Source organism: Syngnathus scovelli, chromosome 14, assembly GCF_024217435.2.
Source record: "Syngnathus scovelli strain Florida chromosome 14, RoL_Ssco_1.2, whole genome shotgun sequence".
NCBI classification, from domain to species: Eukaryota; Metazoa; Chordata; class Actinopteri; order Syngnathiformes; family Syngnathidae; genus Syngnathus; species Syngnathus scovelli.
In genome coordinates, this window is record NC_090860.1 from 14,540,103 (window position 1) to 14,567,561 (window position 27,459).

Sequence of the window (27,459 nt, forward strand, 5' to 3'; positions counted from 1 at the left end):
TTATCTAGAAAACTTCTTTGTCTTTCAATTTAACACAGCTGGACTTCAATCAAGGTCTACCCAAAAATGGAACATTTTTAAAAATCCTCCTAGCTTTAAAATGTCATGTGCACAGTGTGCCAGTAAAATCATGGAGGGACATTTCAGAAGAAAATAGCAATTATCTTTTTTTTTTTTTTTTCTGAACCACAACTTCAGCATTGTGAAGGGGTGAGTTGACAGCGACAAATGACTTGCTCTCAACCGTTAAGACATAACCAGCTATAAGGTCTCTTGAGGTTGGGATTGTGTCCATGAACAATGAGCATCACAGCTGGAATGTGTCTCTAGTAAGTAAAAAGCAACACTGTCGCTGAGCTTAACTGACTAGATGATGCGGAACGCACCCCTGGCCACAAAGTAACATCTCCACAGGCTAAAAGATGCCAAGTATTTGCATCTTCCAATCGTTAGACCCTAAGGAGTCATTTCCAATAGAAATTCTGTGTATGCCGAGCACGAGCTCTTTATTCTACTGTCTTGATACGGAATAGGGCCAGCCAATGTGAAATGCGCAGGTTGAACACCTACAGCTGCACACAGCCAGAGACCAGAGAACACGCTGGGAAACAGTTGGCGCTTTAATGGCCATTTGCTGTGAAAATCAACCTCGCCTTACTTACCCCACCCGATGAAGCGACTCATCAAACATTTACCATTGTAACGAGAGGATTAGCCCGCGTGAGGGAGGGCCCCGATACCACTCTGATAGTGTCCTTCCGGCGCTGCACTGCGACAGCGACATTATTTCACGCATACATTCGCTCGTCCTTGCCAACGCCATGCTGGCTGGGGCAAGACGGGCCTGATTTCACATAAACATTTCCATTTATCATATTGTGCTTGAAGACGCATGAAATGGAAATTTTCAAAGTGTGATGATTCAGCATACAGAATGCAGGACGTCAGTAGCGGGAGAGCAATGGAGACTCACCTGTTTTGTGAATGATTATGCCCATTGTTGCTTAAAAACATTCACATTGACCCATAAAGGGTGCAATGAAACTACTGGCGAATATTTGCATATAGATTACAGTCTGAAAGATGTCACTGCAGCGCAGCGTAATGCGATTGTCTAACTGGTTGACTCGATGGAAAATCTCTGATCTTGTGCCATGATTGTTTTTTGATTTTGACAGACTGTGACTAGCGTGTTAGTATTTGTAAGAATCAATGAGGTATCTGGACTATGCTGTCATTAGAAAGCACCAACATGTCCTGTATGAGAATATTATTCCAAATAAAATGAAGGAATATGACCCAGACGTTTCCACGATTGTTTTCCTTTTCAAAAATATCAGTTAGGTAGTATGTCCTAAAACATCCCATCATTAATTTCCAGATGCATCAACAATCAGACTATAAACTTGGTTTAGAAAAGCTGACGAATACCAAATTGTACAAAAACCAAAGCACTGCTTTTCATAGAAAACAATGTGAAGACAAGTGATGAGTTCTACGTCTCCCAAATATATGACCAAAACAATCCAACATTAATGGAATATGAATGAAACGTTTGAATGTAGCTTTCACCGATATTCAAGTTAATGACTGATGAGGCGCTACTATTCTGGAGTCTGATGGAAAAATACCAAGAGATTAGCCCATATTTCTTTTTCAACCTTCATTAAAACGTACGTTTCCAAGCAGGCCCTGTACATCAATCAAATGTCATAATGGATCATGATAGGCTGACGTCGACAACGATAAGCCGTCTTTTCCACTGTTGTTGACAGCCAGTCACTCCGATACGTACGTATATCAATCGCATCAAGCTGAGAAGGCTTGTGAATTAGTTAATGCCATGGCCCTCCTTGGCGACTGTACAAGTTATTATTCTTCATGCTTTAGATGTTGTCACACAGATTTTTTGGATCTAAAAGGTTCGTCTAATGACCAGGGTTCTTTCCATAAACAGCTGTTGAGTGTCTCCTAACCTATTTAGGAAGAAACAACTGAAATGTGCTCTTTTATCTTAAGTTTGCTCTTTGTCCAAACACAGACAAAGCTGCAGTCCTTGGCAAACAACACTTGAACTCGCTTTACTCCCCTTTTGTCCTTCACTATTAAAATTCTAATTTATTCTCTCAATCGTCTGCATCATCCTTTAATAATGCAATGGCCTGCAGGCCTGTTGTTGCTACCAAATGGAAAACGCAAACAGGATACCTTTGCGAATGTTTTGTTGTAAAACCTCCGTGAGCTAAATCTGTCGCACCCTCAAGTGCTTCAATGGACGATCCTTGTGTTTCAATCTGCAGGAGCCCAGTGAAACCCAGCAGTCGGTCTGTCGGTCTGTCTGTCTGTCTCCTACGTAGCAGTAGGAGGTGGAGGAGGAGGATCGTGAAAGCTGGCCACTGTTTGGTGAAGGTTCTTTGCAGGAAACCCATCAGAGACGTTGATGACAGGTAAGGCTGGTAAGAATGCAAATGCTTAGTGAAAAAGAATGTGACATGATTCATATGCATATGCTGCAAACCATCTCAGTGGTGCCCTCTTGGCAACTTGAGCGACAGGTGTGGAGTGAGTGGCGCTCTCAGAGCAACCATCACTTCTTCAAAATTCAGTGAAGAGGCCAAACGCTTGTCATCCAGTTTGTGGGAGGCAAAAATGAAGATGCCATTGTACTCAGGATATGAGTGGGATTCCCAACACACATTTTGAAACAGGTTAGTATTTTAAATGACTTATTTAATTTGCGTACAGCTTACATTGATGTTTTTCACGAGAACTAGGTGTGATTCTACATCACGACCACGTTTTAAAATGCACAACTCATGCTCATGTGCCTTGTTTGACTACTTGAATAGAAATGCCCCTGGCACAAAATTGTCCCAGATCAACAGAGTTTGCATTTTATTGAAGAGGCATAATATGATGCACTTAATTAGATTCATCTAATCAGACTAAATGTAGCCCTCGTATTATTTTAGATTTCATTGCTCTTTCCATTCTTCCGTCAGTCCGTCCATCCATCCCAGCATTTGTGGTTTGGAAACTTTTAAATTCCCAAACATACAGAGCATCATATTCGATACTAAAAGTTGATTAAGTGCGTCAGATCATCTTTAAATGGAGAGTGCCAATGTTGAGGGCAGTCAATGGTCCCTTTAAGCTGTTCTTCACGCCATGCATAAAACATGCCTGGGATTGCAGAAAATGGAACCTGAGCTTGAAATGTGTGTAATACAAATGTGGTGGTTAGAACCTTCTCTTAGTCCATTTCCACCCCCAGGTAAAACTTTCAACATCCACTCATCATGTTCTTAACCAATTTGATTAGCGGTTTGAGCTCCCTTGGTGTAAAACACCTTGTTTAATTTTTACTACTGGGTTATTTCATTCTCTATTATTATTATTTTATTCATTATTCGGGTGTGTATTAATTTTTTGCATATCCTCCCAATGACTGCAATAGATTTTACAGACCCCGAGGTTCTGTCCGACTTTGTGTCTCGCAGTCATCTCTAATTCAGGCGAGTCCTTGAGCCGTTAACCAAGACTAGACAGGAAAAGATAATGAGACAGTTAGTGCTAAATGGATTTCTGCTCTACATCTCCAGTCATCTCGACGTACTCCGTTTCATCTTCCACCACCACTGTTCTCTTCCGTATCGCCTCACCTTGCGGTTGCCAAGGAGCTTATGAATTTTTCATATGCAGTCTACAGCGAGTGGTAAAATCTTGACTGTGGAGCTTGTGTGGGTGTCAGTCTGTGGAAATGGAGGCATTGATTAATGGTAGTGGGAAGTGCAAACAATTACAGCTTGAATGGAGCAAACAGGGCTGTGGTCCACTCGCACTGTGAGGCAGAGGGAAGGATCTGGGATTCAACTTGTAATCTGACATATTGGCCAAGGGAAATTAGTTTAGTGTTAAAAGGCCAAGGTGATATAACACCATCATAAACATGCCACTGTCGAAGGTTTAGATGTGCCCAAATATCGGCCCGTGTCTAAATTGAGACCGTCCCGAAGCAATCTGGCCCCCTTTGCGAGACGTTTTGACGCCGCTGGTCTAGTAAGCTTTTTGGGAAAATGTTGCAGGCATAGCATTCAAAAAGTTGATCATTGTGTTCTGATTTGCATGAAATCCCATTTTTGGTGGGAATTGTGGTTTGTAAATTGCATCTTCCCTCATTCAAACAAATAAGTATGGTGGAGACCACACAATTTAAAAGAGTTCTGAACTTGTGGTAATGATGTTGGAACACAGTGATTGCATTTTTTTTGTGTACGTAAGACAAACACATTATTGAGTAACACAAAAGAAAACTATCGCTCCAATTATTTGGGTGGCATCAGCAACTGCATAAAAGCTGTTTTGTTGTTTAACTTCCCCAGCCTGTCTATCAAATCATTGTTTATGCGAGCATTCGAGTTTGTTTATTTTGGGATGCGCAATGTTTCATATAGTGGCTCAGACCACTTGTGTGACGGCAAGAGCTCTGTCCATGGTCCTGATATTCTCGGAAAACCTTTTGTGGAAACGTTCTTGTCTGTTTATTCAACCCACATGCTTAATTTTCTATGCATACTCTTTCATACACTGGCTCAGAGCACTTGTGTCATGACAAGAGCTCTGTCCATGGTCCTGATATTCTTGGAAAACCTTTTGTGGAAACGTTCTTGTCTGTTTATTCAACCCACATGCTTAATTTTCTATGCATACTCTTTCATACACTGGCTCAGAGCACTTGTGTCATGACAAGAGCTCTGTCCATGGTCCTGATATTCTTGAAAAACATTTAGTGGAAACGTTCTTGTGTGTTTATCCAACCCACATGCTTAGTTTTCTACGCATAATCATTCATACATTGCCTCAGAGCACTTGTGTCATGATAAGAGCTCTGTCCAATGTCCTGATCTTCTTGGAAAGCATTTTGTGGAAACGTTCTTGAAACCAGTTCAGTTGTGCTTGGACAGGCAACATTTTTGTCTTTGCGGAAATGTGTCTTTTTTTTTTTTTTTTTTGGCAAACTTCCACCTGTGTTGTTACTGTGCATCTGTTTGACAAAAATGCACAACACTTAAATGCTGATAATGTGTAATGGGATCTCATTCCCCTCACACGACAATAGCTAATTCCTGTCTCAGCACTTAACGCTGACGGGATAATTAGCAGTTTACAAGAGTCGTAATTATCCGTCGCTCCGAGTCATAAAATTCCCCAATTCTGTGGATTCTACAGGACGGGAGACTAACAAGACAGCCAAATGACGACCGACGACATGGCAGCGAGGGAGGACCTGATTTACTGACGGTCTGCGCTTTGCACATGCAAAAAAAAATGGGACGCATACGGACGAGGAAGCTGATCTCTTCACCAGGCCAACCAGGTTTGCATCTGCGTCATTGGCAGAATTTATTTTGCACCTTGTGGGCGGGAGTGTATTTGAATAGATGATATATTGTGACTTATCATACCAGAGATGAGGGGGGTGCTGGCTGATTTTGCTTCTTTAAATATCATGAGAGGGAGGTGCAAACCCCAAAGCTTAGTGGGACCAGCAAAGTGCAGGCAAAATATGAAGCGGTGGAAGAAACCCGCTGATGTACACTAATGATAATAATCATAGTAATAATGATGATTGCAATTATTATAATCCTCCCCAAAAAGTGATTGATGGTTACTTTAGTCAGACTAACAAAAAAAAAAAAGCATTTCTGGCCCATGTTGACATCCCAACTGCCGTTAAAAACACACCAAATCTGATTGTAATCCAAATAAAACTTCCCTCTATGTTCTGCGCACAAAAAGTTCCTGCAGATGCAGTAGATGGATGATGATGAAACAGAAAACGCGTTCCCCCAGTGAGCTGCTAACATCAAAACCTTTGGTGGGATTTGTAAAATTATATTTTATTCTCTTGGTTTTGTGTGGAGATAAACTCATGTTTTATGTCAGAGCAGCTGATGTAGTTGTGAAGCGGGTTTGGGATGCACGGGTGTCATGGATGAAACCTCAACAAAGGACTTGTCTTTCACCTGTCTTTTTCCAAAAGCTTCACACATATCTTGGAAGCTGAAATGTAAGACTTTCGTCTAAGTGTTTGAGGCAGGAATTTCTGCGCGGTTCATTCTGTGGGAATTGAGCATGTTGACACTTTGAGCACAGCATTATGTAAAACTTTCTCAAACCGCAAGAGGCGTGCCTTTATTGCTACCGTGCCGATTCCAAGCGCGTGCTAACCCTGCGGATGAAAAGCTCGTATCATCATTGCACAAAAGTCAGCTTCTGACGAGATCCCGGTGGTTCTTCTCGGGTCTCCTTTCCCCCAGCGGACAGTGCTGTTTGTCGAAGATCTGTCTTTTGTCTGTCGGGAGCTGTTTGGAGGAGTTCCTCTTTAGGCTTGTTTACAGTCACTCCATGGGGTGGAACTTGATATGACATAAATGAGCGGTTGAAAGGGAAGATCTTTTTGGAATGCAATGGAGGGAGCCATTGAATCTTGGAGGAGAGGTGCACCATCGCACACTGCTGTTTATGGCAACATGACCGGGGTCGTTCCTGAAGAGCCAAACTTAAGATCCCAAAGCTAAAGAAGTACGGTGAAACCTCAATTCTAAAAACTGGTCTAAAAACACTTTTTTTTGTGTGGCCAAAATTGACCTCAATAAGTGTACATAGTTTTTTAAATGTATCCAGACTTGGGTGGTCTCATGGCAGCTTCAACTTGCCCAAGACATGTCCACCATATTGCCACGTCTGATATCTGTGACATCATCACTACCCAGAAATAGGTGTCATACTCTAGGTGCTGCTGAAAATGATGCAAGTGCAAACTAACCGTATTGCAGATTTATTGCTTAAGCGTGTCACTAAAGAAATGCTCCCTGTCAAGCCATAAAATCAACCTTTCTCCACTGGGAAGCAATGAAGAGGTGGGAGGACAGCTCAAAGAGAAGTTAGCTTCTTGTCTCAAACATCCATCTTCACAGATGAGCTGGAGCCAATCCCAGCTGACTTTGGGCGAGAGTCTGGGTTCACCCTGGACTGCTTTGTCGTCAATCACAGGGCACAGACACAAACACTCATTCAGCCTCGCAGTCACAGCTACAGTATTAACAATTAGGGGCTTGCTCTCTCTCTCTTTTTATCCTGCATAAATCCCATGTGGCAGGCACATGGTGTAAATCTGCGTAAAGGCAGGATGGACTCAACCAATGTTGGTTACTTTGCAAATGAGCACAGGCAAGTGGAGCTGCGAGAGGAAGAATGCACAAAGTGGACTTGAATCATGGCACTTTAAATGCACAATGCAACTTGCGTTCAAGTGTCATTTCTATAGTCAAGTAGTTACAATCCAGATATGAGTTTGGAACAAAGCTCAGCATGACACACATTTCACAACGCATTTTGAGTGAGAGATGATTTATTGCCAAGTAATTATTGCTGCTCTAGATTGCGCTTGATTGGCTTTGATAAATGTGTAAGATGATGTTTCATAGAATAATGGTCATCCAGCCTGCATCACATTCATCAATTTTACTGTGCAACGCATGAACATTTGCTCCTTTCTCAGCAATTCCCGATATCCATTTATCACGGACAGCGTTGCCAAAGACGCTGTAGTCAATTTGCTAAGTAGGATGTAAATATAATTAAATGATGTCACAATCGCATTATTGCTCCTAATGAAGTCGAGTAACCTCGATCGGTGCGTCGCGACAACATTGTTGGATCGGGCATCTTTAGCAGAAGTCAACCTCTACTATGGAAAATGGACAAATAAATACAGCTTTGAAAATAATAATAGCAAAATCATAATAGTTTACTTTATCCTTAAGATACTATGTGACAAGAAAATGAATATCCTTTACAGTCTGCAAAAAAGTAAATAACTCCATGGATGATCTGATTTTTTCATCCAGAGAAGTAAACACTTGTGTGGTGAAACAGGTGCAGAGTCAGACAGGCTGACAGCATCCTGAAACAAATGAAATCTTGAGTGACGGTAGTGGCAGAAAGATTGGGTGCTGAGTTGACAAAAGAAAGCACATTTCCAAGGGGAAAAAAATATGCCAGGCAAATGGATATCAGATCATTGTATATTTCTGCAAACAAAGATGAATCAAATCCCTGTGGGTGGAAGTCTCCCTCCCCCTACAAAAAATAAGGACCAAAATACCCTTAGTGACTTATATCTGGGAAAAATTCAGCCATTAAACTCGGTACTGTTTGTTTTTTCGCTTCTATGGTATCTAAAAGTGTGCTAGACTTTGAAAAAGTCATTGGCCCCAATGTTTATTTTACTCCATTCCCCCATGAGGATTTTTGCTCAGAAGCCTGGAATGCGCTGAGTGTCCTCCATGAGCTTTAATCATTGCTCCATTCTTAATGGAGCAATTATTAGCAAGGGGATTAAGTGTCTCATTTAAGTCTCGTGCTGGCCTCTTGGTGATTTACTTCTAGGTTGGCAGAGTGATTAAAGACGGGTAGCATTTTCCTAGTTTACATTCCCTGAAGTTTGTGTGGAGACATAGTATGAACTGCGTTCCCACCATGGCGGCCGGAATGGTCATGAATTCTTCAAATACAATACAACAAGAGCCCAATATCGCTATAGCATGAAGGTTACATGGTGCTAGTAGAGTTTTTTTTCCCCAGTGTTATTTATGCTGGAGTTGTGTTGAAGTACGAGTTGTGGCAGTTTTATGAGGCAATTTTTTCTTGGGTTGCCCAAGTGTGTGTGTGTGTCTGTGTGTGTGTGTGTGTGTGTGCGTGCGCACTGTGGCCAAGGCAGATAGAGTTTACACCGCACCACGTAAGCACCGTGACCTTGAAAGTGGCCTTGGCATTCACTTGCATTTTCGTCTCTTGCTTCAATGTCAGATCAAAAATGGAGAAAGAAATTGAAAAAGTCGATAAGGGTCCTTAGTGTACAATTTAGTTCCTTAGTCGTGGCTGCTGCTGCTGCTGCTGCTTGTTCCACACTATTTTATATGCTACATGCACAAAGCACCGGTGATATTTTTTTCATTGTCGTTGATGCATTATTCAGTCTATTTACTATTTTATGTTCATTTTCCAGAAGAGCCTTAACGTCATCCTTGCACACTAAAATAATACTGTTTGCGGATCATAAATTATATTGGCAGGATTGTGTGCAGTGCATGAAAGGAATACATTTGGCAATATTTATATGGGGGGGGGGGGAACTTGTGTGACTTTGTAGATTTACATTCACGGAAGATACCTAATACATCAAATTGATTGAAATTGGATTTTAAAATGCGTGTACTTTGACACAGTTGTCGCCTATACAAAAGCTGAAGAATTGATTTTTACAAGCATACAAAAAAGATTGACTGGTTTAAAAATCACGATATGGATACAACAAGGGGTTACTTGACAATATGACTTTTCTAAGCGAGCTGCTGCATTCACGGCCATTGTCTTGTTGTTGTTTTTTTCTCTAAACTGTTGGACTCCCACAACTCCGCTATTAGGCTCAAGCTATAAAGGCAGGAAGAGAGTACAAAGGTGGACTTGTGATAAATGACACCCAAGGAAATTGAAACATAGAGATGCAGAGTTAAATCGTTAGAGGGACGCATCTGTTCTTACTAGTAGCAATTTGGAGAAAACAAGTCACTGAAATGAGGACAATCTTTTCTCTGCCGGTCAGCAACCCCCCATCAGTGCTTCCTCTTATTCTGCAACAAAGGTTGTGTAGCAGCTTTTTATTATTGTTTTCCCTCTGTTAGGGTTTTACAAGATTTTAGGGGAAGGAGCCGAGTACAGTTCTTTTGTGTTGACTATCATGCATTGCTACGTCTAATTTTGTCGACAAGAAAACGACGAGGTAACTTTGCTGCAGTCCAATTTAGGTTTCCTCCTCCACGTGTTATCAAACAAGATCTATCACTATACGGTATGGAGCGGCTTCTCCGAGATGAATGTACCCGTGCTCGTTTTGTTTTCACTTTATCGTATCCATCCGGTCCGCTTCCTTCCCCTGGCAACAGATAATTCACTATTAATTCACTTCTAACATCTCCCGTGTGATGTATGTCATAGTGTCAAACGGCCAGCACGGCCTGTATTATCCCCCCTTCAGCTAATATATCACGTCAGCCTTCAGCACAGCGCACGCTTGTATTGACAAGAGGCAGATGAAAAATGCTCTGCTTTACTCTTTCCAAGCCTGCATTGTGCTCACTTCTCTGTGTGAAGGTGATCAAATGTGCTGGTCATCCGGTTACGTTCTCACACGTGGCGTTGACTCCAATGTTTCATTCGACCCAATCAGGTTGATGCTTGGTGCTCCGACATGGTGAAAATCAAATCAAAAGTCTTGAAACTTATGGAATACTGCAGCAGTCTCTTTGTAATCAATGAATGTTTACAGATAGAAGGATAAGCCTTGACATGAAGAAAGCTGCAGAGGTACATATTAAATTGTAGAGCTTTCATACCAGAGCAGAGCAGATGATAAGACCTACAGGTGTGTGCGTGCGTACCTGTGGACGTGCGTAGATGTTTGCTTTGTAAGAGCCTCTCTAAGTGCCTTGCTGCTTTTCTTTTAAACGACATCCTTTTCATTATTTTCGGAGGCTTGTGCTTGTCAGGCTTTCTCACTGAAAATGGATCTACCGTGGGGGTTGAGTGAGTGACCGAGCCCGCCAGCGAATCGCACATTTTTGCTAATGATAGATGCTTCCCAGAACGTGATTACAGTTGCCTGGATGGATCGACAGAGAGATGGATAGATAGAATATTGTAGAGAGAATATTTTTGCTACATGTAGCAACTTGTGGGCGTCAAAAAGACTTGTGACATTTGATTAACTATGGAGGTGTGTGTTCATTGCATTCAGCCGACACGCCCACAACGTTCCAGAACAGCAAGGCTTGATTTTTCATGATTTCGAAACTGAGCGTATAGTCTTTTGAAAGATTCCAATTTCCTGGGGTGTTACAGCTCTTTTTTGGAGGAAATTTACAAGGCATATTTACAGAGACTATAAGGGGAAATTTACACTCTGCTGTATGTTGTTAGTGCACACCAATGACTCCGACTCAAAGCACACAAAAGCAAACGTCAAGTAGATAGTGGGCGGGGTCAATGAACTGATTAGTTGAACTGCAATGTAGGTCACGCGCACAAAACAAATGAATCTGTCCCTCTAATGGGGTCTGCCTTTGGGAACTATGTCTGAGAACATTCCGTATTTTTCATTCACCCACATGGAATAAAGTAAACCAACAACCCCTTACTTACTATATGGTAGAAATCATCAACAGGTCATGTCCACTACTTTCTCCAGCTCTCCGATTTTTTATTTGCGCTTCCAGATTTCTTGGCTGACTTGTGTAGGAGAAGGCTGACTTGCCCGTCTGGCGTGTTTACATGACACGAGTCTTTTTTATTTGACTCAATTGGAAAAGCAAATCTTAAATACATGTACTCACCACTGATTTGGCCTAAATCCAAAGAGGTTAAGTATATTCCTGGAATCTGAATTTGGTCGAACCGGATTTTCCTCCATGTGTCGAAATGCATTGTTGTCCGGAGGACAGTGCTGTGTTGTAGTGTAAGTGCTTTCATTTGCTAAATGAAGTTGGTTCCTTTTGAACGAGGTGTGACGACGTGCGCATTGTATATCATCATCAATCGACCGGCTCATTATTAATCCACAATCAAGTAGATTGGTTAGAAAAGCATACCAGGCCCTTAGGGTCACATTAACCTTCTAAACCGTGAACAACTGTGGTTTCCTGAAGGTACAGTCGATCAATACTGATACAATGAAGACACATTAAAATGTAATTGTGATCATCCTTTATGCTCACACTCAAAATCACTTCAGTTGCTAATGAAAGTAAACATTGTGGAAGAAATACTCGGAGCTTTGTGCTGTGCATTCACTTCGCTACTGGGACAATTACGCATGGCCTCCTTTGGAAAGAACCTGCAACAGGTTTAGAAAAAGTCATAACCTATCCTATATCATATCATACAATATATGATATCATTATTTTCAACATCCCTTGCTTGCTTCAGTCTGCTTACAACCATTGTTGAAGATCAGCCACCTCTTTTGAAAACGCACGTAATTCCAAATGGAGAAGAAAATCTATTATTGTGATTGGTGTGAAATAACTCCACACCATGGTGGAAAATTGAACGAACCATAGCAATAGATGCTAAATACTTGGCAAACGTTAAGCTTGAGCACCGCTGTGCTTGATGATTAATGTCAGGACCGCTCATGCAGAGAGCTCGGATGAAATCAGATGAAAGGCAGACATTTTTTTTCCAAGTCCACTATTTAGGCCATTGTCACTCAACACCATTGAGTCTCTCCATCTGTAGGAGATGACCGCCCTGAATGTCAGTCAACAAAACACTCTTCACATCTGAAACAGTGCTTTCAATTGTCCTTTAAAAGCTTCATGTGCTCCTTGTATCCTGCAGGGATACAAAATATGTCATGAGGAGGAAACGGTAAAAATACATGATTGCTTTCTCGAGCACTGGTTGTGCGAGGAAAAAAGAAAACAGGCAAAAGTTCTGGGAAGGTAGGCGGACAGCAGGAGGTTGCACCTGTGGAGAGATGCATTGACAACATTTGTTCTCAAAACATCCCATTAGTTGGGAATTGAGCAGCTTTGCAGAGTGAAGACCAAGCAAAGGAAAGCAACTTGTGGTGACTCATCTGCTGATTTATGAGCTTCGCCACGTAGCATGAAAAAGGGATGCTTGAGGGGGGAAGGCTTCCTGTAAGAACCTATCTGTATGTAATTTATCACACAAGCACTCCCCCAATGACCTTAAGTGTGAATGCTTGTGAGCCATGGTCGCCAACAAATGGTCAGGAATGGAGCTGCTAAGTGAGAAAATTCCATCTTCAGTCTGGGTTGTGATCTGAAATGTGAAGACGGCGGACATAGTATGGATATCCACACACTGTTGGGAATACGAAAATTCATTACAAATCTTTAGCCATCATTAATGTGACAATATACCCTGGCAGTTTAATTTGTGGCCGCTGCACCCTGATTGCCATTCAACACGAGTTTGAATGCCGTTGGTTCATTCTGAAAATAGCGCCATGCTAATTAGCAGAGGTGCATAGAAGGGCAGCCACATTATTTTATTGTCATTTTTGCTTCTCCCAAAAAAAAAATCCAGTTGTACAGATGAGAAGCTAGTACAATCATGATGTGTTAATTTTTCATTCATAAGCTACTTATTTCCTTTATATTTTTTTCCCCAGACCAAATGCATCGAGAAACATTTACTTTTAAAGCCGACCACCGACATTTGAAGAACAATCCTTCTTCTTTTTTTTCTTCTTCATCTCTTGAAGTATGTTTAGGTTGACTATTTATATGCACTGACATGCTCACCTATCAGTTTTATGTGATTAGGTTGAATGTGAGCAAAGTCTACCTGTAATACGCTCCAGCTTACAAATCACAGCACGGAGCCTAATCCATTTAGCGGCCATACATAAGTGTGCACGCTGCAATACGTAACAGTTTGTGACACATGAGGTGGCTGGCGCACATAGATCATGAGCTTGCCTTTCCTTCGCTGTACTTTGCTCTTCCCATCAGGGTGATGGGGAATGACCTTGGGTTCTTTGCCTCCATGAATGTGATTCCATAATGTGTGGACCGGGGCTTAGCACACCCATGTCATCTGCAAAAAAGCAGAGATGTGATGCTGAGCTCACCAAACCGGACACGCCATGAAAATTATGAACACAATCCACATTGGTCCAATTCTATCCTGCTATCCCGTTCCTGTTCAGCGTCAGACAGAGGCTGGAGCCCATGCGGTTGATTTATGGTTGTGGGCCTCGGACTTGCTAACGAGTCAATCGCAGCTGACTCAGGATGAACAATCATTTCCATTCACCCGCAGGAACTGTAGTCTTTAATTAACATACCATGCAGGGCGTGTCCAAAATAAAAGCGATGGGAACATGAAAATTGTGGATTGGAATTCACAACCTTTTGGCTGCGAGACAGCAGTGCTTGCCGGTTCCAAAAACGGTTTCATGTGTTTTGCAGTGAATTACACGGCATCCTACTGTCGTTCCCCCTCGTTTGACATTTGCCACATTAGAGAGATCAATTAAATCCAGGTATTGATCCTCCTGCCTCCCCTCCCTTGGATGAATTACGTTGTTGTCATTCTATAATTCTGTAGTCCTCTGGTTGAGTTGTTCCATACTCCCACATATGCTCCTATAGTAGCCGAGCCTCTAATTACATACTGAAAATGAATCGTAATTAGGTGGTAATAGGTTATTCTTTGAAACTGAGGAGTTTGGTATGTGGTAACGCCACCTCGTGGCTGCTCAGAGAGGAGAGAAAGGAAGAGAGCGAGAGAGGAGAGAAAGGAAGAGAGAGAGAGAGAGAGAGAGAGAGAGAGAGAGAGAGCGAGAGAGAGAGTAAACCCCAGGAGCCCAACCGTGCACATTTGTCTGCTCACGTCCTGCATGCCATTTTTCATTTAAATAAATCTTCACGTTACTCGAAGGCTGGCTGCAACGTTGGATTACATCCACACTGACTACCTGAACCACTTTTGACTGAGTGCTGTGAGTGGGAGTCGTGCACAGAGAAAATGTCTCATAATGACGTGAGATGGATGTGTAAATTACTTCCCTGGCTGCATGTATGAGTGAGGAGCGCAGGAGACTTGCATTAGTTCTGATAAAAAAAAAAAAAGAAGATAATTTGGCATCCGTTTTAATTGATAAGTTTGCAGACGATCAGCCTATTTAAAGTCAGTGTAGCGCGCGCGCGCACGCGTATGCGTGTTGTCTCGCCCCACAGGGAAGAGAGTGGCTGCTGACAGAGACCACTTGTGCGCAACTGTGGCAGGAGACAGGAAGTCTTTGAGGGCTTCTGGAGCGGACCAGACCGGCATATCAATTAGCAACCAGTGGAGACACTGAGAGTGATGGCTGAAGGGAGGGCAGGAGAATAGAATTTCAAAAAAAAAAAAAAAAAAATCTTCTCTTGTCTCGTCGATCCACGTGAGCGAGCGAGCGAGCGAGCGCGCAGCCACACACACAAAAAAAAAAAAGACACAGGAGCTCCTTTCGTTGGCACTTGCTGATTTTGCGTTGCGCATATGTAGCAGACGCAGTGAAGGAAGCGGCGGAGGCTGGGATTTGACACTGCTTCTCCCGGACTGAGGACTTGACTCGCTTCAACAATGAACACGAGCTTCTTGGTTGTGCTTGTATGTTCTGCGGTATTTTTCACCGGGCTGCAGTGCACCTCGCCAGCGGCGACGGAGCCCTCCTCGGCCGCCGCCGTCAGTAGCAGCGGCAGCGGGGAAAATGTGGCTAAAAGAGACTTAAATCAAACAATCAACTCGCGCTTGAAGAGGAAAACACTGGCTGTGGATTTTGCCGTCCCCTCTTTGCTGCGCTTTTACCTGGCGGAGTTTGTGAAGAGACCCCTAAATGGAGACTGCCAGACTTTTCGAGGATGTTACACAGTCAGCGCAAACTTAAAAATGCACTGCATACCTTTACAGAAAACCATAGCTACCTTGATCGAGCCAAAGTCTGCAGCATCCGCACCAAGTAACGCATCTGCTGACGGCCAGCTCCCTTTTTTCTCCAAACGGCCGCTGTCCAAAGTTCTGAAATTGGGGCTGACCAAAGCCAGTCGCAAATCCAATCAAGTGGTGGTGGAAATAGGAGAGGATCTCATCAGGACGGGATGTGGGGGCTTGTCCGTGTACGACCAGGCTCCCGTGCTCACCTTGGAAATGAACCTCACAACTATTCTGGAGTGGTGGCTCGGCGCAGACGGAGGCCGACTGAGAGTTCGGCTCATGCCCGAGAAAAAGGCGCAGGTGCCCGGGATGGAGGACCGCTACACTGCGGCCATCCGAGCGGCGGATCCCCGCCTCTTTCTCCACATTCTCTCTCGAGGTGAATTGAATTGGGCTGAGAATTATTTACGTAGTGACAGAGGAAGTTGTTTGATGGTATCGCTCACTGCAGGAGGGTGTGATTGTGTGCTTGAAGAAAATAACAGACAGTGTAGCTGATGGGATTGAGCTTGATTCCCCCACCGCATGCTCCTGCTTTATTACTCCTGCAGCATTTCAAGATGAAGTGCATATTGATTTCATTCACTCTGGAATATTCTCGTTGTTTCATGATCTGATCAATTGACACAGATAGAGACTGAGCTGTTTCTTTTCCTTTTATAAGAACACGTATGCACAAATACTACCTGTCAGTTGATTTAAGTCGGAGAAGCCCCAGCGGGGCCTCCTTACGTTCCTTTTGACATACCTTCCGGAGTTCCCTTGCCACATTGTGATGAGGCGCAAACGAAGTCTTAATCACCAGGAAGGCTTTAGCGTTCAGTACTCCAAGGGTTAGTCATGCTCTCGTCTGAGAATCAACACAATCAGTGTAATTGCTTAATCACTTTGATGAGAGAGGCTGTCCTAGAAAGATGGGATGAAACCCATCAAACAAAAGCAAAGAGCTTGCTTGCTTGCTTGCTTGCATGAAAGCATCCAGAAATATATGATATGCTTATTTTGCACTAACAGATGGATGAGGGCCCTCAGGACAGTCCACAAAAGGAAGACCTCGTGACATTTGTTTTGGCCTTTTCTTTGTGGTCTTGCTGTTTGAGAAATGAAATGAAACAGTTATGTGGCAAAACCAAAACGCCTTAACCCCCTGCAGCGCCCAGTTTGCATGCAAACTCATCCATCCATCCCACAAGTGATAATGTTAGCAGGGAAAGATAGGACTTTTTTTAAATTCATCTTCTTAAGGTCATGTTTTTAATTATCACCATCTCAGCATAGCCCTGAAATGTCAACGTGATCTACCGCTGGGTGTGACGTGACGCCGACTGCACCTCGGGCTACCTGTTGACTTGCCAAAGTGACAAAATATCAAGTCGGGATCAGGTCACCTTCACTTGATCAAATAAGAGCTTTGCGTTACAAAAGGATAATAACACTGGTTACACGGAACATGCGCATGGCTACACACGTATGTGTCATTCACTCATCCGAATACGCAATTACACGTGAGATGTCATCCGGATTACTGTGGCGGAATAATGCAATGGAGGAGTTTATTTGACAACACTAATGTGATTAATGTCATTTTGCCTTATTGCCCCCAAAGAAAACAAATGAGTCTGAGCTGAGTCTGGAATATTTCGGGGCCTTTCTCTGCAACTAGTTTTATGTCTCGTCCAATGAGGCTTTGATCTGCAGCCGGATCGGAAGCGTGACCCTTGCGATGGATTGAGCAGCTCGTGCGTTATTGTGTTAACATTTGCGGCGGCGTTCAGGTGCTGTAATGCGCCGCAAACTGCAACTCCAGTCGCGCTGTCGTAAGTGCCACTCCATCACAAGATGAGCACAAATACAAGTGGCGGCCGGCCGGTGTCATTTTTCACCAGTTCTCCTAACAGATGTCACAACCTGTATAGCGCATGAGTCAATCTAAAGATCTGCAAAAAAATAGGCCCCTGATTGGTTGATTGAGTTTGACATTTCTCTGTTTAGCGTGCGTGCTGGTTTCCCCCCAGCCTCAAGACAAATACTGGCTATTAGCATTGGAATAAATGGCTGTTATGGGCATCTTGAATAATTTGACAACCGTGCAAAGATGCCTGCAGGAATCAATGCAGGAAAACCTTGCTGGATGAATTTATGACTTAATTGGCCAGTGGGCCTTCAGGGCGTCATAATTACTGTGAGTTGTTTGGACAAGAGCAAATGTATGAAAGCATGCAAAGGTGTGATCAAGTTGACTTGTACTTTTGTTGTTATACTTACTAAGTGGTGCTTTCAAAACAATAAGCAACACAGTGTAACACAAAGGGCATCCCGGTTTTGTTAATATGCACATTCCTATCCTCGAGCAAAAATCTGTTGCCAACACGCTTGTAAGAAACACATTTGTAGGCTTTGTTCGCCCCCCCCCCAACCCCTCTTTATTGCCCCAAAACAAATACACACTCGTGTGATCTCATCAGGATACTCACGCAATGTTTGTGAGAGGGCTTACAATTTAACAGTACAAGCAAACATTCTGACTCATTTTTTGAATGCCATTTGATGCATCATCATGTATTCATTCATTTCACAGCAATCACCACTGCTGTGTTATACTGAAAGAAAATGACGACTACAATTGATCAGATTATTGCTCAAAGTTGTCCTAAAGCAATGGATCCGCATCAGAATCAGGGAAGATTAAAATCCTTGTTTATTTGTCATATCATCTCAAAACTCTATTGTTCACATAGTCTTAAAAATATTCAATCTGGATTTCTCCCAAACAATAGTCGTCAGTCCAGTGTATTTGTGATTAGTGAGAGTATTTGTGGGCAAAATGCAAATAAAAATCAATTAAAATACCTATTAGTTTTATTAACAATAATTATAAATAAATAAATAATGGTTTTGATGGAGGAAAAAAACCCCAATTAGTGGAGATGTCACCTGTGATTTGCCCTGAGACCCAAAGGGAAAATGACATGACATTGCAAGGATAGAGGTTGAACTTGTAATCAATGAGCCTACTGACATTAAATGCTTGTATCAATCAGCTGCTAATGGGAAAATCAATACAAAGTCAGAATGACAAGCCCCTTTATTATTAATGCATCTCTATGATCAATTTGCGCCGCTGTATAATGTGACACCCAACCAAGGCCCGCGGTTCCACCTTGCAAGTCACAATGATTGTCAAGGATATGCTGAGCAGCGGAACATCTTAACTGCGCAGACGACAGCGTGAGATGGATATTTTTGAGTGCTTCAAGACTGATTACAGATTCAATATTTCAAATTACATGCACAGAATGCTATGTCGGCACCCAATGGCCACAACCATCGCTATATTTGCACAATCTAATCTAATGATATACAAATGTAAATATTCCTGATTGCATAAAACTGGAGAAAAAAAAAAGATTTGAAGTTCAAAGAAAAAAAAGGTTATTTCATCCTCCAGATGGCATCCCGGTAGTTTGGAATGAACTAAACTGGAAGCTTGTATGCCTCAAAATCGTTCCACCGGCAATGTAAATAGTCCATGAAATGTATGCCATAAAAAACATAAATAAAATGATGGTATGTATGTCATGAGAATTCCAAGAGTGTGTCGTCGCCATGCTATATATAGGTTACGATAAGTCAAAGGTGCGATTGTATTGAAAGATATCTTGATAGATGTTTATGTTTTGCAAATTCACTGAACTCAAGGTGACATTGCTTGTGAATTCCCATTTCACTTCTTATTCAGCAGTGCTTTTCTTACTCTTCACCTGATGTCTTAGCTATTTATATATGCCTGCTAGCTGCCTGTTTGATTAATGGTGATGCTTTTAAGAAGCCTTGTGTGCTTAAGGCTTGCTATGAAGAAAAGTGCATGCTGTACAGGAGTCCTTCTTCCCTCTGATGTTCTACTTCCATAATGAGAGAAGTGAACAAGTCTGGAGGTTGCTTTTTGAAAAAATGATTCATTTATTTGATTTTTTAACGTTATGGTTATTGAGGCTTCAGGGCCCTAAATTATGTTGGACGTACTTCAAATATGCAGAGTACAGGTAATCCTCCTCTATTGTTTGCTGTCATGCTGCTTTGTGGATTTTTTATATATTTTTTTGCATCGTCAATCATTGCTAAATTCTTGATCATGATCGAGTGGCACACAACGTACACTTGAAAGAAGAAAAACAAAGAACACGAACCAGGAAGTGGCCAGCACAACAGTTTTTGTCCCAAATGATTTAATGCCATCTCACTTTTTAACATAACACAAAGCACCAGCAGCAGTCGAAAATAGGGAAGCAATCAAATAGAAATGTCATTCCAAAAGTGACAACTGAAAAACATTGGCATTGGCATGGTGTGCATTCTGTGCAATATAGTTAAGTGACCTTAAGGTGCATTGGTGATACTCAGGACTTGGATCCTCTCCAATTCGACCTGTTGCTTTACAGCCTTACGGAGAGAAATGTATTCTTAGTTTGTTTTTGGAGCAGGACAGAGACACAGCAAGCCTGCGACTGAAAGTGCTCCTCTGTTGTCATGATCAAAGCTGCACAGAAGTAGATTTGACCTGTAAAATCCATTTCAAAGTCATGCGTCCAGCACGTTCATTACACAATGCTTGTTTTGGTATGATTACAGCATATCTGACGGAATCATTTGGAATCCTTTGCTACATTTGTTCAATGACTTTTCCGAGCCGGCGAGGCGGTGTTCTTTCATGTTTTAACATGATGCCGAAGGAGACCCGACAGGAACATAATGATGCGTGAAGTCGGAATCCCGATACATTCTTTACTTTGAATAAAATGATCAGGATCGTTTTCAGCGTGCTGATCATTTGAATCAGCCGTGTCGGACGGACAGGGACCGAAGTTGGAGAACCCCGATTTAGATGGTCTCTCTCGCAATCGGCAACAAAACAGCCAGTGATCGTAAATATTTATGGGCTCGATAATTGGCTTTCATTAACCAGCTTTACATCATAATAGGATTATTGTTGCTTGCATATTTAGTGATGTTCTGTGTTGCTTGCCATTTCATTTTTAGAATTCAATTACTTCAATCACATACAGTGTATTCGTAAGATGCTCTTATGATTTATTTTTACCACCTATTGACAGAAAGCCAATCTCAGGGTGACTTGTATTTCTTTTATTGCCAAAAGGAAGAATTCAAAGGAGGGGAGAGAAAATACAGCATACATAAAATAGTCCATTTTATTGTATGCAATTTGGGGTCGTGTTATATTTGCTCAAGGCAATGACTGTAAATTCTGTGTGTGTGTGTGTGTGTGTGTGTGTGTGTGTGTGTGTGTGTGTGTGTGTGTGTGTGTGTGTGTGTTTTGAATTCATCTTGATTTGGTTTCTGTGTTTCTGGTTACTGCAATTGCGTGAGGTTGCTGTGACCTGTAGTCATGGGGGATGCAAAACGATAACCTAATTTGTTTCATTTTTAAATATTTCTTAATATTTTACCAAAGACAATGATGAGACATCATGTTGGAGGAAATCTATTTTTTAAATTTGTGAAGCAGAAAATGATCCTGATTCTTCATTTGGACTTTAGATTGCTAACACCCAACGACTTGAATAGGATATAATGCTTTATAGAAAATAAATATAATATACGGTACATCCCTAACTTTTGCCATAATTCCACATTATCAAGGTGTGGTTTTGAAAATGGAACTGTTAGGACTATGATAGTTCATCAGTCAAGACATGTTGGACTCGACCAAAATTAAAAAGCTATTCAGTCTGGATAAAGTATTTTCATTCCTTTCACAACCATTGACAAAAAAATAAATTCTTCAGTCAATTTGGGGACGTGACCAAATTATGCTCCATTCATCATTCAAATTGCAAAGAAAAGGATTTTTATGAATAGCATGTCCGACAGAAGTATTTGAGGGCAAACATGCAGTTTGCACTCATGAAATATTCAGGTCACAGAAAATATGTTAATACAATACTTACAAATTCCTCCAAAGCTCATGTTTTCCGAGGCCGTTGTCAGATTCTTAAATTTTCTTGATGATTGCTTTGTTTTGAGTCTCGAACAACTATCATAAAGATACGCAAAAAAAAAAAAAACAATGGATGAGAAGATGACCTTCAAAAATAAATGGAAATTGAAAGGGACAATAAATAGGAAGCCGAGGAGGGCGTGCGCATCTGCACTCTTTGTAATGCAATGAAGCACAGCCAGTGAGTGGCTCCGCTCCGTCTTGGGCTTTACACGTCATTTGCCAAACTCACATTTACTTGCTTAATTGAGCCAGGTTCAGTAATGCTTCCTCTAAGACCACAAACTTCAATTGTGAATGAAAGTCATCAGACTGACTCGGAGTAAGAAAGAAAGAAATGAGCAAATGCCTCAGCTGCCATAGCGGACGAAGCAGCCCGAGAGCTCTCCAGCCTCATCCCCAGCTCCCTTTATGATCTGTAATGGGATTGTTCAAGAGCGCCAGCAGCATCTTCATCATAGAACAAAAGCCTCTTAATTGGATTTAATTCCTTACGAAAGGTCGGGAGACAGCCGTGTTTTACTAAACCCTCCAAGCTTTCAAGCGCACCTTTCATTCACGGCCGGCCGGCCGGCCGTCAGGTTGCTCGGGCCTTCTATCACCCCATCTAGAAGTGTCTCGCGAGACCCAGTTTGGCCAGCCGTCCAATCAGACGAGCGGCAGCAGCAGCAAACTGCTGGCAGTTTCTAACTCAAGTGAGAAGCGCTCCACTGATTATCAAACGTCAATTTTAATTTGAAACGACCTCAGCAATTCCAGAAGAGCTTTTTTCATTTTTGGAATGGCATGAGAAAGCTGTTCTTGAGAGTGACTTAAATCAAATCTTGGACACACTTTGAGATGAGTCAGGAGACCTGATGTGGATGGCGTTCTACAAATTCACATTTTTCCATTGGAAGGTTATCTAACAGATGACGACGGCCCTGATGTAAAATTGCTCCATGTTTGTTCAGTCCCATTATTTCCATCTCCAGCGCTATCACTGAATGGCATTTGATGGGAGATGCTTCTCGCGTTTTGTGCCAAAGAAGGTCAGGGGAACAATTGAATATTCTTGCACCCTAAACCCACGTATAGAACCTTTTCACCCACCATTGCGCAAGGCCTGAGCAATTTGCATTTTGACGTTTCCATTCTTTGAACGTTGCCAAGAAAGTTTGCTTGCTTAAAAGAATGTTTCCCATACATTTAGTTCTTTCACTAACAGCAATGTTAGCGTATAACGATAATGTGGGGAAAAAATGAGCCCATAGTTGACGTTCATATACTGATGCTTGTGATGGCAATAATAAAATGCTGTCTCTGCTGAGCTGTTGTGCCAATTGAACCAAAGTAGGCCCTCAAAATTGATGGTGTTATTATTAATGCGTAGTAATATGAAAGTGATGTCTTTATACCCCTCCTTAAAATACCTATTAATTCTCACCTCAGAACAAATTTAAATTTCAGCTCACTGCAGATAAAGATGTCTCTGAAATGCAATCAGCAGAGCAGGGTCGGATGTTTATTTGCTCCCCCACCCCCGTCTTTATTTTAGTATTTCAAACAAAACTGTTTTAAAGTAACAATGCCATTTCTGTGGCTGTATATAAAAAGTACAGCAGTCTCCAGATTGAATACAAACATTGATATTGTTTTCTCTTATGATGATAAACACGTAGTTGTCTTGTCCCAGATGTTGAGTGGGATTTGCTATTTAGCAGTGTGCTTGGGTGAAGACTCTCTCCATCAGCTCATTCCATTATTATGAGCCCCAAATGTGCTGTGCATCTGCGTAGCAATGTGCTCAGCTGGACATGTTTGGGAGATGATGAGGAGGGCTACAATGCGTGTCAAGCATTTTGCTGCTTCTTATTTTTCATTGAAAGAGCCTGCCTATTAGTAGTAGGTTCTTTGTCTCTTCTGACAGTCAGATTCAATACAGTAGCAGAACGAAAAAAGAGCAACTGGTCCCCTTTCAGGTCTGCAAGGGGCAGGAAAAAAAAGAAGGCCATATCACAATTCACCAAACCTATTGCCTACGGATCACCACGTGAGCTGGGGAACAAACGAATGAAGGCTTGTTAGTGAAAGAAAAACTTAAACAGATAAAGCAACGGGAAAAAAACTGTCTTCAGCTTTGTAAAGCACTTTCTGTTCCATTTCTAATGTATGAAATGTGTCTTATGAATAAAATATGATTGAACTTGATACCCATCCCCTCTCCTGCCAACTTGAGTAGCTCTCCACCACGGTAAGAGATGATGATAGAGAGTGTGAAGCGCACCTGCGCTCTCATAAGAGAATAGAACATGGATTTTCATTTGTGGGATTTTTATTTCACCACTATTACGCAGTAGCTGGAGTGTGGCGACAGTAGATGTGTGCATGTGACACATGCAGCAGATGCATTGCTAAACACAACACCGATTGTCGCCTGACTTGGCAGACACCTCAGAGATGTTTACGCGAGGAATTCAATGGACCATATACGTACACAGCAACACATTACCCCAATAACACACTAAAATGACATAATGTGTTTAATACAGGCATGGTGTTGGCAGAAAAAAAATATCTCTATCTGTTCATTCTCGAGTGTAGATTTAGATCATTAGATTTAGGTAACGTCAGCCTAGTGATAGAAGTTCAACCAGGTGATGTTGGGGGTAGGAGGCGTCTGTGATTATTCTATGGAAGGAAATCTGTCCAGTTCATCGAGGGAATGCAATCAATCATCTTCTGTTGTTACTTCTGTAGACCCAGGATGGAGACATGGATGAAATCGTTTGGCCTGGACTGTCACTAACCCGACAGATTACCTTTGAGATGTTATTGAGGGGAGCTGGGCCTTCGAGTCCAACATTTTTGTGACCTCACAAATTTGGGCAGGCAGTTTGAATATGAAGTTTAATGCACCATGAAGTGGTGTCATGCACTTATGGTCAGTGGCTTTTAGGGTTAACAAACGGGATGGATGATATGCAATCTCACTGTAATGACAAGCCGACTGATCAAATATTTCCTTTTCGTCATCCTTTAGTCAAAAGAAAAACTGGCTTCAAGCGTCCTCCACATTCATGTTTTTGTAGAGACGAAGCACTGACTGACAAGTATGAGATGGCCCTGATCTATTGGCTAATAGGAATGGTGAAAAGCAGACAAGGTTATGGACCGATCATGTAAGCGTTACAAAGTAAACTAGGTCCTTTCTTTCTCCCCATTTTTTATAATTCTATGACGTACTAGATGTGGATGCCTGCGGCCCCTCCAATCATCACCAAACGGTCACAAATTCTAATGTAGCCACGGTTGAATAAGATGACGGAGGCGTGGATGCCTACGGCCCCTCCAATCATCACCAAACGGTCATGCTCAGTGTGAGTGACACTGGAGGAAAAGTGGGTGAAGTGTCTTGCCCAAAGACGCAATGACGCATGACTCTTCTGTTGCAAAAAAAAAAAAAAAAAATGGAATGCAGTTCCATCAACACAATCGTATTGTCCATTTCAAAGGAATGGACTTATTTGGCTTAAAATGGTATCTGATGCCTTAATGGAAAGGGTGACATTAAATTTGAATTTAAAAACTGCATGGTGCTCGACCGGTCAGCATCTGCGCCTCACATTGTGGGTTTGATTGTGGATTGTGTGTCGTTTGCATGTTCTCCCCGTGCCTGCGTGGGTTTCCTCCAACGCACCTGCGACTCATGAAGAGAAGTAGTGTAGAGGATGGATGGATGGATGGATGGATGGATGGATGGATGGATGGATGGATGGATGGATGGATGGATGGATGGATGGATGGATGGATGGATGGATGGATGGATGGATGGATGGATGGATGGATGGATGGATGGATGGATGGATGGATGGATGGATGGATGGATGGATGGATGGATGGATGGATGGATGGATGGATGGATGGATGGATGGATGGATGGATGGATGGATGGATGGATGGATGGATGGAGTATCAAAGTGACAAAAGAAATGATCTGTTATGCTAGGGTGAAGAAATGAAATTGCACTTGCGTGTTTGGGTCTCATACTCGGCATTTGTGACCGAGTGCCATTTATCTCCAGCAGCTCCACTTGCTGCATTGAATTGTATTGAACAGGAGTCAATCAAGCAAGCAATGAATGCCAGCTCGACTATCAAAAAGAAAGAGGAATACAAAAACAATGAAGGAAAAGAGAGAGGCCAAATTAATGCATGCCAATGGAAACTTAACAAGACCCAGCTTTTACTCTGATTACATAGCGAATGGGAGGAATTGGGGAGCCATACAGATCTGTTCTTTTTATTCCGTCTGACTATTTTACTCTTGGAATACCCCCTGTTTTTTTTTGGTGTGTTTTTTGTCAAGGTGGACACATTTATTGGGTTTACACTCACAATCACAGAGTGTCTTTCACATTGACACATCTCTTATGCTCAAGAGGTTCCTTTGACTGCACTTTACTCGTGAGTCAGTCACACAGATTTCATTTATGTAGCAGCGAGTCACAAAATCCTCCTGCAGGGTTTGTCACAGAGCGCATTTGCTTGCGCATTTTCTTAAATAAAAGCAAAAGGCAAGGCAACTTTTTTTATGCAGCACATTTTATCCACACAGCATCTAAAAGCATGAATAAAGAAAATAAGACAATCATTCCATTTTTGTGCAGCATGCCCATTCATCAAACCTGGGCTCCATTACTCCGCAGCAAGTCAGATCATGTGGAAGCCCACATCATGGCCCTTTGATCAGATTTCAAACTTCCAGTGGTTACAACAGAACTCTTTGCTTCCTCAGTAGGATCTACAGCATTTGAGTTCCATTTAATACCACTTAAGTTTCCAGTCCGTTCAACAGCATCAAAAGCCCTCTGAGATCCATTAAGGCTAGCATTGCCACCTTCCTTGTGTCACTGTCGAATCTTATATCTTTAATAAGAGCTGTTTGTGTACTGTGGCGAGCTCAAAAACATACTACCTGAAATACATTCGAGTCCATTGGAGTAAAAACAAAACATATTGAGTTGATTAAAACCTACTTTTATGATTTATTTATTATATTATTTATTATTATTAAACCCACAATTTGCTAACACGGAAGTCTGAGTCAGGTGGTTTTAGAGGGCAGATGTTGAAAACATTTTGATGACTCCCTATTTTAGTCTTACACGACCAAGTTGCGGAACGCTATCATCATTGTTATTGTATTCTGCTGGGATTTTGTAATTTCATCAAGCTTTAAAGGGAGCAGGCGGGTCAATTGCGATGCTTGATGCTCATTCAAAATTGACTCCGTTTCAAATCAAACTACTCTTGTTAGAGACCATCTGGTCATCCATGCATTGCTGTAACCCAGGGGTGTCGCACTTATTTTTTGTCACGGGTCACTTTGTAGTTACGGCTTCGCTCCGAGGACCGTTATGATGGCGGAACCAAATAAATGTTAAATCGTCTCTTATTATTACATGGATTAGTAGTTTTGAAATCACCAGTCAAGGATAGTTGTGTGTTCAATTACTGTTCAAAATCTCAACGTCAGAGTTTCTGGCACAGATTTTAGCAAGATCACGGCAGTTGACATACTTTTGCAAGGCACATCAAATGATGCGGCTGGTTGGATACGGCCCGTGGCTCTTGAGTTTGACACCTTTGGTGTAATTCATCAGCCGGGAAGCTTTCTGCCACCGACTGACCCGCAATGACTGATTTGTAATGACATTCCCCGGCAAAAAATAAATAAAGTCGAGAACAGGGTTGCGGAGTAGCGCGTAATCTTCCCATGACACAGTGTTTGACATGTGCAGCTGGGGAGAGGTTTGCTCATTGATCCGCACATTGGCCCTCACCACAGGCGGCGAGCTCATTTGAATAATAAGGGGGGAATATTTTGT

General features: G+C 42.1%; 1 protein-coding gene across 4 annotated transcripts in view; it reads left to right on the forward strand.

The window, feature by feature from the left end:
* The window catches only part of alk (ALK receptor tyrosine kinase), a 162,624-nt gene that overhangs the window by 14,560 nt on the left and 120,605 nt on the right, over positions 1–27,459 (forward strand). The window contains exons 3-5 of one of the 4 annotated variants that reach the window (XM_049741158.2): positions 2,301–2,447; positions 2,527–2,708; positions 5,230–5,377. In XM_049741158.2, coding sequence (XP_049597115.1) covers positions 5,317–5,377 — 61 coding nt within the window. In that variant the 5' untranslated portion in view covers positions 2,301–2,447; positions 2,527–2,708; positions 5,230–5,316. Of the gene's footprint in view, positions 1–2,300; positions 2,709–5,229; positions 5,378–14,452; positions 15,953–27,459 lie in introns of those variants that run through there. The other 3 variants (XM_068652911.1, XM_049741156.2, XM_049741157.2) reach the window with 3 other exon arrangements.